Source organism: Merops nubicus, unplaced genomic scaffold (genome assembly GCF_000691845.1).
Source record: "Merops nubicus isolate BGI_N331 unplaced genomic scaffold, ASM69184v1 scaffold25269, whole genome shotgun sequence".
NCBI lineage: Eukaryota > Metazoa > Chordata > Aves > Coraciiformes > Meropidae > Merops > Merops nubicus.
Genome location: NW_008632039.1, coordinates 361 through 11,680, shown reverse-complemented (window position 1 = coordinate 11,680; position 11,320 = coordinate 361). Strand labels below are relative to the sequence as shown.

Here is an 11,320-nt window from a genome sequence, read left to right as displayed (position 1 = left end):
TCTTTGGGTACATCCATGCTGTAGTAAAAGCCCCACTGCCAGGCTGTGAAACCCCCCAGCAGCTTGCAGAGAGCAGGGCTCCCAGCCTCACCCCGTGGTGACAGCATATTTGATGTGGTTGCTGGTGGTGTAGATGAAAACTCCACTCTCATCCCAGGCCCCGCTCTTCACTCGGATGTTCTCGTGGATGTTACAGAGTGATTCCAGCTTCCTGTTGCAGATCATGATGGCTGGAGAGGAAAAACCACATGAAGTAAGGCCAGGGAACCTCAATTGTTAGACATCTGTCTCTGGATTCTGGATTCTGGCTCCTCTCTCCCACAGCCAAAGCAACAGGGACTATAGTCAGTGGCAGGCACTAAGGAGATGATGGCAACCACCACTCAACTGTCACCATCTGCCTTGGGTTTATAGAAGGGATTAGTTGGGTGGTTTTGAGGAGGACAAAAAGCCCTTTTCTCTGTTTTACAAGCTCCCAGAAAGGGTTTTTGCTGAAGAGACAAAGTGGCTGAGCCCACCCTGGGGATGTGTTCAGCTTCAGGGAGTGGTTCCTCTAGCAGGGACTCTGCTCCCCACCACGGAAGGAGCTGCTGTGCAGCAGGAGGAAGGTCACCTGTGCCCCCCACCACTCACCATGCTTGGCCAGCAGAGCAACGTGGGACATGTCAGCTGACCAGATGACATATTTCACCTTGGAGATCTTCACCGAGGCCAACGTGCTGGGGAGAGGACAGCAGTGAGGGCAGAGAGCTCACCAAGAGCCCCCCACAGCCAGGGGTGTGGCCCCCACCAGCACCCCAGAGCAGGACCCCCCCCTGGAGATGCCCTGAAGCCCCTTTTTGTCACTCTGGAGCTGTAAAATCCCCCAGCAGAACTCTACAGCCCAAAGCTCTCCTCACACCCAGGCAAAAACAGATCGATTGGGGTGACAACTGACCTCAAACCCCAGAGTTCTGAGGGGGATTTAGGGATAGATTTAACAGAATGAGGGGGAGAAGCCACTTCCCAGCAGCATCTGCAGGGTTTCATTGACTTGTAGCTTTCCCAACCATGTCAGAAAGAGAAAGGCAGAAAAATGAGCAAATGAGGCGAGTTCTTGGCTTGAGCAATCAACATTTGGGGTGCACTGAGAAGGGTCTGAACAGCAGGGGAGGTTCTCCTCCCCCTCTGCTCTGCCCCACTGAGGCCACCTTGGGAGTGCTGGGGCCAGTGCTGGGCTCAACAGGTCAAGAGGGACAAGGAGAGAGTCCAGCAGAGGCTCTGGAGATGCTGAGGGGCTGGAGCATCTCTGTGCCAGGCCAGGCTGAGAGCCCTGGGGCTGCTGAGCTGGAGCAGAGAAGCCTCAGAGGGGATCTGAGCAGGGCTGAGCAAGAGCTAAAGGGCCCCCGGGGGGCAAGAGGCTGGGGCCAGACTCTGCTCAGTGGTGCCCAGGGACAGGCCAAGGGGCAACGGGCACCAACTGGAACCCAGGAGGTGCCACCTGAGCAGGAGGAGAAACTTCTTTGGGGGGAGGGTGGCCGAGCCTGGAGCAGCTGCCCAGAGAGGCTGTGGAGTCTCCTGCTCTGGAGAGATCCCAAACTGGGCTGGGCACCCCCCTGGGCACCCTGCTGTGAGTGAGCTGCTGGAGCAGGGGGGTGGGATAAGCTGATCCCCAGAGGTCCCTCCCAACCCCACCACCCTGCATCACCTATCTGCAGAGAACCCAGAACCTCCTCCAGCCTCCAGAGATGGCCAAAACCATCAACTCCTTCCCTGTTTCTTTGTGGCTAGCGACACGTCCACCAGCACAAAGCCTCTGCCAAGAGCATTTTGAGCAGATACAGCCCCTAAGGGACAAGCCACTGGGCAAGCTGAGCTCAATTAGTTTGAGTTTGGGCTTTTTTTTTTATTTCTCCCCAATTTATAACAGCCAATTCTGCAGTCAGAGGATTTACAGGGGGGTGGGGCCACAGCTCCCCGACGGCCACAGAAATTGCCCCTTGGCTTTGTTTTCACTCTGCTCTTGCTCACAGCCAGCAGGTTTGGATCCCTCTGACACAGCCTGCAGCTGAGCCTAAATTCTGGAGAGCAGAAATAGCTGCTCCTCCTCCCCAGAGACCCCAGGGCAGCAGGATGGTGACAGGAAAGCTGCTCCCAGCAGGCTGGGTCTTACCGCTTCTGCTGGACATCAAAGAGGGTGATGGAGTCTGAGTCCCTCAGCAGCAGGTTCCCTGTGCCAGCGTAGAAGATCTCATCACAGTTGGGCACCTGCACCTTCTTTGTGATCTCATTCTTCAGGTTTTTGATGAGGATCTGTAGGTTTGAGGTGAGGAAATGGAAGAGCACAAGGCAGGGTGATGCTCCGAAGGAATTCGGGTTTATTTGAGCTCAGGGTGTTTGTGTAGCTGAACTTGAGTGGGAAGAGGCCCAAATAAGAGCTGTGGCCTCTCCTGAAGCAGGACTGGGCTTCAGCCAGCTACAAAACCCAGCCCCAACCTTGCCAGGGTGCAGACATGGGGTATTCTCCCCTTTTCACCCCACTGCTGTCATTCCTAGCTGGCTGATCCAGTTTGCAAACCCTCTCTGTAATAAATATATGGAATTGAGGAATTATTTCCCTCCCCCTTTTTTTCCTTCCCCTAAGCAGGACTGGGCTTCAGCCAGCTACAAAACCCAGCCCCAACCTTGCCAGGGTGCAGACATGGGGTATTCTCCCCTTTTCACCCCACTGCTGTCATTCCTAGCTGGCTGATCCAGTTTGCAAACCCTCTCTGTAGTAAAAATTGAGGAATTATTTCCCTCCCCTTTTTTCCCTTCCCCTTCACACCAAGGAAATTTAAGCAGGGAGAACTTTCCAGGACTGTCTTTCCCTCTTCTTTGTCCTGTCACACGGATGGAAGAGCTTCATTAAAAGAAATCTGACCTGTATTTTCCCCATTCCCTCATTACTTTCAGGCTAGGCAAACGAGCTGGGTGGCTGCACAGCCTCTCCCTGTCCAGCTTTCAGCCCTGAGCTCCCCTCCTGCAGGAAAGGAAGCTGGGTGGCTGCACAGCCTCTCCCTGTCCAGCTTTCACCCCTGAGCTCCCCTCCTGCAGCAGGATTCCAGCAGCTGAGCTCGGATTTACTGCCCAATAACTCAAACAAGAGCTCAACTCATCCCATTTTCACTGTGTTAACGTCTCTCTGTGTACATCCACAGCCCTCCCTCTGCCACCAAGGGCACTCAGATCCCTGATGTGCCTGGAGAGCTCCTCGTTGTCCTCCTGCATTGCTCTGGAGTCCCTCCAGCCCCCTCCCCTGCTGCCCTTACCGAGTGCATCCGATCCAGGACGGCGAAACGGTTCCGAGCGACCCACACTGCTGTCAGCCCAGAGGAACGTTTCCCTTCGGGGGCTGGGGCAGAGAAAAACACAGGCAGGGAACTCAAACTCTGGCATTTTCTCCCAGCAACACATCAGTCAGTCTGGTTTGATCCCATCTTGGCTCCTGGAGCCGCGTCGGTTAATTCATGTTTAACCCGAGGCTATTCACGAGTCTCATTTCCTCTTCCTCCCCCCTCCAAAATGTCCTCTCTGATCTGGGGGTGGCCAGTGCCAGCCCTCCTCTCCAGCCAAGGCACGAGGAGCGTGGCTGCTGGCTCCAAAAGGGGCCATCCTGGGTGACAGCACCGTCTGTCAAGCTAACGAGCAGCACGGCGCCGGCCAAACGAACCCGGCGGCGAGGGGCCCGGCCTCCACGTGAGCCCAGCCCCCCCTGCAGAGGCTGGAACCAGGGGGAGAAGAAGACCCATTGCTGGAGGAGAAAGGCTGCTGGAGAAGGGCTGAGCTGGCCCCAGCAGGCAGCTGATCTCCCAGGGTCCCAACACGAACACCAACAGGCAGCGCGGAACCCGCGGGACGCGGACACGAGGTTCCGCAGCAGTGGGAGGGGAGAAGAGGGGGGAAAAAGCTGCTGGTTTTGGGGTGAAATGGAAGTTTCTGGAATGCTCAGCCCCTTTTCTCACCAATCCTGTTGCTGCAGGAGGCTCACGTGCAAGAGAAAGTGCTGCTGAGGGTGGTGGGACCCTGAGCTAGGTTGCTCCAAGAGGTGGTCGCTGCCCCATCCCTGGAACATTCCAGGTGGGGTTGAGGGCTCTGAGCACCCTGCTCTGGTTGGGGGTGTCCCTGCTCTGCTTGGGGGTGTCCCTGCTCCCTGCAGATGACCTTTAACCCTTCCCACCCAAGCCAGTCTGGGATCTCTATTTCAGAATCCCCTTCCATTTATGGCAGATCTACATCCTAAAAATTGATTCTTTAAGCCCAGCTGCTTCACCCCTCAGCTCTCATTTACTGCCCAACACCAGAGAGACTTGTCTCAGCTCAATTCCCACCTCCACCAGAGGTTTATCTGATGGCTTCACCTGCTTTACTCCATCTCCACAACTCAGCATTTTTACTGGCTTTACATCTTTCACTGTAGCTCAGGCAGAAAAGGGATTGAAATCTATCCCCCAGAAGAGTGTTAAGGAGTGGTGAGAAATCTGAGCTCCCCTTGTAGGTCAGGTCAAGAAGCTGAAGGACAGGAGGATGACAACTCCAAGGAATGTTCAGCACCTACAAGTACAGCCCTGGGACTGGAGGTTGTATCTGTAGCAGCTTTTTGGAGAAGATATTTAAACAACCAAGAGAACTGGGTGTGATTCTTGGCAATGCATTAAAGTAAATAAGCATGAGGCTTATTTAGACATTTCTTCCTCTGGAAGAAGCCCTGTGCTCATTTAAAGGGACACAAGCTGGGTGTCTGCAGACAAATCAGCTCTGAATATCTCAATCAAGCAAAAGAGTTGCAATATATTCAATAATTTTGAATTTATATAGAGCAAGCAAAGGCTCCATTTCCCTCCCTCTCTCCAAAGACACCTGAGTGCACTCAGCAACAAAATCTTCCCTTCCTCAGAGCTTCAGAAGTCCATAAATCCAGGAGGAAGGGGCCTGCACTCCAGCCTAACTCATCACTCCCCCTCCTTTCAACATCTTTCCTGCCGTGACGACAGCAGCAGGAGGAACCAGCTGGAGTTTGGGAGCCCAAATGGAATCTGTAGTTAGGAGAAAGACTGATTTTTATTTTCTTTTTTCCTAAATCATATTTCCACTAGTAAATTGCAGAGAACTGATCTGGAATTCACTGAGAGGAAGAATGGCTCCTGGCACCCTGGTGCCTGTCACTTTTACAGCCACTTTTCAGAGGATAAAAATCTCTCAGAACCAACCAGCTCCTGGTTCAAATCCATCTCTGCTGACAGGCCAGGCCGGCTGCCTGCTGCCTCAGAAGGGAAAATGCAAAGTTCCTAATAAGCAAATTATAAAATATATATTTGTAGCAGTAAAAGTTTGGGAGGAACATGAATTTTTCAAGTCAGTGCAGGGTGATAGAGTGAGGGGGGAAAGCTGCCAAACGACGTGTGCTGCAGGGGCACTGGGAAACGTGGAGAAAAGGGTCCAACCAGAGAGGCTGAGAGAAATGAAGCTTTTTTTTTTCCTATAGAACACACACAGAGAGAGTTGGGAAAGAGGAGGAGGGGACAGCAACCCAGATATAAACACTCCCAGGGCTTCAGGGGGGGGAAAAAGAAGTGCCTACCGTCAGGATTCTGGGAGTCGGCGTCCTTGGGAATGGTGTAGAGGTCGTAGGTGCTGTTCTCCAAGTTGCTGGCTCTCTGCAGAAAGGGGGGAAAAAAGCATTTGGGGATTGGGTTTGAGAGGCCCAAGGGTGAGAGGAGGGTGGGAGGGGCTGGGGCAGCAGCAGGGACTCACAGTGCAGAGCAGCACGGCGTTCTCGGCCGGGTTGTAGGACATGCTGAACACGGGGAACTTGGAACCACTGGGGAGCAGTCAGGAAGGAAAGAGGAAAGTTAGGAGTGCACCAATGGCACCTCGACCCCAAATCAACCTCTGATCAATGCTTTTCGTTTGGTGAAATCTATTGAGTAGCAGAAAAGCTCAGTTGGATTGAATTTCCTGGGTTATTTTGGTTGGAAGAGATCGTTAAGCTCCTGGAGTCCAATTGTCACCCCAGCCCTGCCAGGTCCCCACTGCCCCGTGTCCCTCACCCCACATCTCCACAGCCTGGGAACCCCGCCAGGGGTGGGGACTCCACCACTGCCCTGGGCAACCCTCCAGGGCAAGAAATTCTTCCTCAGGGAGAACTGAAACCTCCCCTGGGGCAACTTGAGGCTGGTTCCTCTTGTCCTATCCCTTGTTCTTGGGAGAACAACTCGAGCCTGACCTGGCTCCAACCTCCTTTCAGGGAGCTGTAGACAGCAAGAAGGTCTCTCCTCTTGGAAACACTGTTAGAACAGTGTTCCACAAACAACAAATTGTCATTTGAAACAGATTTTCTTTTGCCTAGTTTTATCACAGCCAAAAATTGACTCAAAAACCATCCTGCAGCCCGAGCTCATCACCCAGAAGAGCCCGTTCCAACCGAGGACGCAACAGCACGACGACGAGGGGACTCAGGACCTTGGTGACACCTCGTGGGACACCAGGAGCACCCATCTCCTACCTCCTCAGCTGCATGACAGCAACATCCTTGGAGCTGTTGAAGTCCAGCTGGCGGAGGAACCTGTCCTTGACGTAGTAGAGCAGGTTCCCGTGCACGGCGTAGGCGGGGCGCTCCCGCTCCAGCTTGAAGACAATCATGCCCCCGTCGTGCCCTGTGGAGAATTCACACCCTGGGGGTCACCTCAGGAGGGAGGTGAGGTCACCGAGCCCTTCAAAGTGGCAAAAAAACCCAGCCAAACACAGCCAGGCAGGTTTGCTACCTGCTCACAGGGATGGATTTAGTGATTCCGCTTCTACCCCGAGGGCCCCGACAGGTTTCTGAGATCTGACACCTGAACACTTCCCCTCACTGCCAGGAATTCCTTTAATCCTCCAGGATCCAGTCCCATGCTCCCTTAGCCTCAGAGAGTTCACAGAACTGTATGGGCTGGAAGAGACCTTGAAGGTCCTGGAGTCCATCCACCCCCCAGCTCTGCCAGGTCGCCGCTGCCCCGTGTCCCTCACCCCACATCTCCACGGCTTGGGAACCCCTCCAGGGGTGGGGACTCCACCACTGCCCTGGGCAGCCTGGCACAGCCCTGGGCAACCCTCCAGGGCAAGGAATTGTTCCTCAGGGGCAACTGAAACCTCCCCTGGGGCAACTTGAGGCTGGTTCCTCTCATCCTTGTTCCCTGAGAGCAGAGCCTGACCCCCCCCTGGCTCCAGGCTCCTGTCAGGAGGTGTCAGAGCCAGAAGGTCTCCCCTGAACCTCCTTTGCTCCAGGCTCAGCACCCCCAGCTCCCTCAGCTGCTCCTCCCCACACTTGGCCTCTAGACCCTTCCCCAGCAGCTCCGTTGCCCTTCTCTGCCCACGCTCCAGCCCCTCAAGCTCCTTCTTGACCCAAAACCACCCCCAGGATTCGAGGTTCAGCCTCCCCAGTGCCCAGCCCAGGGGGACAATCCTGCCCTGCTCCTGCTGCCCACACCAGTGCTGCCCCAAGCCAGGATGCCAGAGCATTCAGCTGGTTTACACAGAGCTGTCTCACTCTAGCTCTGGCCTGCAGCTGACACAACCAGACTCTGCTCCTCTAATAAAGATTTTTCCCTATGACACACTTCATAAAACCAACTACTAGTCAGCATGTTCTCCAAAGCATACTGAAGGGAAGCAAAGCCCCTCTAGATGTTCAGATGGCCCTTTTCTCTTCCCAAAAACCTGCCAGGCACTTAAAAGGGTCCTTTTTTTACCTGCAGCAAAGAGGTTGAGGTTGGGATGAGCAGCCAACACCCAGAAGCGATCGTGGTCCCGCCGGAAGGTCTGGACCCCCGTGCTGAGCATGGGACAGAAGGAAAAAAGGAAGATAAATTGGAATCCTTGGGGTTCAGCACACTCATGACCCACCCAACAGCAGCCTTGGTGTTGTGAGAACTCCAGGGGTAAGTGCAGGACTCCCAGAGGGGTGGGAACCCTCCCAAGGTGGCAGCGGGTGCCTGGGGAGCGCTCACCGCTTGGACATGTCCCAGACACGGATGCTCTTGTCTTCAGAGTTGCTGAGGATGAGCTCCTGCCGTGGGTGGAAGACAGCACAGGAGACATTGTTGTAGTGCCCACGGCACGTGTCAACCTCCCAGGCCTTTGATTCTGACCAGAAGTGGAAAAGCAGACAAGTAAGACTCAAAAAGAAGCAGCTCTGCCATGGCAGGTGCACAGCGAGCACTTTGTTGTAGAGGGAACTGCACCAGCCACCAGTCACTACCCCATGGACTTCAACTGCATCTCCAGCCACTAGCACAGCTCACCCCAGACACACAGAGCAGCCAGATCACTACAGAGGTGCTGAGAAGTGTGATTTAGCTGGAGAGAGCTGCCCAAAGCAGGACCCCTCCCAACAAAGGGCTTCTGGCTCCCCCGTCGTCTCCATCCCATCCTCCAGAGCCAACTTTTTCTACATTTAACTCACTAAATCCCCCCCAGCTTCATTTACGATGTCCAAACCTAAATTTCAACTCTCAACCCTCATTTTCTGCCCCCAAGGGCTCCTCTTGGAGATCCCACTTACCATTCATCCGCCAGATCTTCACTTGTCTGTCATCAGCCCCTGACACAATGAGGGGCATGGTGGGGTGGAAGGCAGCCCAGTTCACCCCACGGTCGTGGCCCTGCAGGGAAAAAGAAGAAAAGAGTCCCTTGAAACAATCTGGTGAGTGAAGGGAACGAGGAAAAGGAGGATGGAGCAACAGAGAGTGGAGGCAGGCTTGCCAAGACCCAGCTCTGGGTGTTTTCCACACCACCCTGCTCCCCACCCAGCACTGTGACAATAACGAGCTCTGCAGATCCTGTTCTTCACCAGAGGAGCAAAGCTGAAGCTCAGCAGCAAGGCAGCACCACTTCAGAGCTGGAATAAGTCATTCCAGAGGGTTGTCTCCAGCATCATCTCCTCTGCAGCCTCCAGTAACACGAGGTAATAACATCTGCTCTTTAACTGAGCTCTTGGCTGCGTGGAGAACAGCGAAGCTGGTGACAGCACAAACATCTCCAGAGCTCCAGTTTTGAGCTCAGAAAAAGTGATGCTGTGCTCTACAAGAGCCCACATTTTGTGAGGAGCAGCTGAGGGAGCTGGGGGTGCTGAGCCTGGAGCAAAGGAGGCTCAGGGGAGACCTTCTGGCTCTGCAACGCTCCTGACAGGAGGCTGGAGCTGGGCTGGGGGCTCTTCGACCAAGGAAGAAGGGATAGGGCAAGAGGAAACAGCCTCAAGCTGCCCCAGGGGAGGGTGAGGTTGGAGCTGAGAAACAATTTCTCCCAAAAAAGGGTTGTCCAGGGCTGTGCCAGGGCAGTGGTGGAGTCCCCACCCCTGGAGGGGTTCCCAAGCTGTGGAGATGTGGGGTGAGGGACACAGGGCAGTGGGGACCTGCCCGTGCTGGGGGATGTTGGGACTCCAGGAGCTGGAAATTTCTTTCCAATTCAAACCATTCTATGATCCTATGTAGAGCAGAATCAGGTGTTTCAACTGTGTCTCCCCTGCTATTTTCCTGCACTTGGAGAGGCTCTTTTGGCTCACAGGGATTTCCCCTGAGCCCTGGGCTGACACTACCTCCAGGACGTGCTTCACCACCGCGTCTGTCGTCCCGAACAAATCCACCCCAGTTATCCCCCTGACGTCGGATTCCACAGCTCCTGGGGACAGGTTCTTCTTCCTGAGGCCTTGTGGAACAGAGGGGAAGGAGAAGAAAGGGTGGAGGAAGGAAAATTATGCTGATAGCAGAGGGCAACTGGCACATGGTCATCTCTCCCCGCTCACCCCTCTGCCAGTCTGACCTCGGACCTCTCAGGGGAGGAGTTTTATCTCCCCCAGCCTCTTTCATGACCTCTTGGTTATGGATTTGGACAACTTGCCTCAACACTAAACATTTCCATGGATTGCCCATTCTCAGGTTGCTCAGAGCCCTGGCCAACCCCACAATGCCTCCACAAATGGAGCTTCCAACACCTCTTTGAACCACCAGGCTCTCCCCACCCTCAGCTTCAGATATTTCTTCTTCTCTCTAGTTTAAATCTCCCTCTTTTAGTTTCAAACCACCCCCACCTCATCCTGCTGCAGCAGGCCCTGCTGAAAAGTCTGTCCCTGGAAGTAAACCCAAAAATCTGCTGGGAAAAAAATGCCCAATCCTGTCAGCAGAAGCTGGAAGATCCCAGCAGAGCTCAGCACCAAATGAAGTCCTCTCTGACTGGGATTATTTCCACCACATCCATCAGACCAAATGGGGAATAAACCTTTCCTGGGAGCCTGCTGGAGCCAGGACAGAGTCCTGCTAAGGCCATGAGTGATTCTGGGGGGGAAAACTGAGGAGTGGGATGGAATTTGGAGCCTGTTTCTCATCAGTCTGGAGGCTCTGCCACACGTTGGGTGTTCTGACAGAGGCTGGAGCGACAGCTGAGTCAATAATTCAGCACGTCTCTACAACCCCCCAGCACATATCAGAGGAGGGAAAATAAAAGGGCTGAACCCTCTCCAAAGCCATTTGGCAGCTGGAACTCTGCAGAGAGCGAGTGTTTGGGGGAGAAGGCAGCAGCACAGCTCCCTGGCAGAGGAGCTGGTTCAGCTCCCCCGTGCTGGCAGCCCGCAGAGGGTCACAGGTTTGAAATCCCCACCAGGGCCTGGCCCCAGCCCCTGCTGCTGGCAGAGCTGGTCACAGCTCAGCTCAGGCTCCCAACAAGGCACAGGGGCAACCAAACCCCCCAGGGGCAGAGCAGCAGCTTGGGAAAGTGGCCCTGGAAGAGCCTGGGGGGTTAACACCACCAGTGGGAAGGGAATCCCAGACTGGTTTGGGTGGGGGGGATCTCACCCACGCCCTGCAGGGAGCAGGGACAGCCCCAACCAGAGCAGGGTGCTCAGAGCCCTCCCCTGGGATGGTGCCAGGGATGGGGCAGTGGCCACCTCTCTGGGCAACCTGGGCCAAGGGGCTCCCCACCCTCAGGCTCCAAAATTTCTTCTATCTTGGCTAAATCTCCCTCTTTTTGTTTAAATCCATCCCAACTCATCCTGGCACAGCAGCTTCTCCTCAAAAGTCCATCCCCAGCTTCCTCACAGGGCCCCTTGAGTACTTCCCACACAGGAAGGTCTCCCTGGAACCTTCTCTTCTCCAAGCTGAAGTTTCCCCTGCCCACCTCCCACCAGTCCCTGATCTCCACCTGGAATGTTCTTTATTTCATTTAGAGACCACATTTCATGCTTCCAAGTCACTCTTTGGCCTTGATAGAAGTGAAAAGCAGCTAAAATATCAGCAAGTACTTTGGGGTTCTCAGGTGCAGCTCCTGCTTG

General features: G+C 54.6%; 1 protein-coding gene across 1 annotated transcript; it reads right to left on the bottom strand.

The window, feature by feature from the left end:
* Positions 1–91: 91 nt before the first annotated feature.
* LOC103780161 (coatomer subunit alpha-like) lies at positions 92–9,702 on the bottom strand (the record flags this gene model as incomplete). Its single annotated transcript, XM_008947811.1, has 11 exons — positions 92–230; positions 634–719; positions 2,153–2,292; positions 3,291–3,373; positions 5,600–5,675; positions 5,773–5,839; positions 6,524–6,674; positions 7,749–7,831; positions 8,007–8,142; positions 8,561–8,660; positions 9,593–9,702. Coding segments are annotated over 11 exons (1,171 nt in total), but the record flags the coding sequence as incomplete, so codon positions are not given.
* Between the last annotated feature and the right edge of the window lie 1,618 nt (positions 9,703–11,320).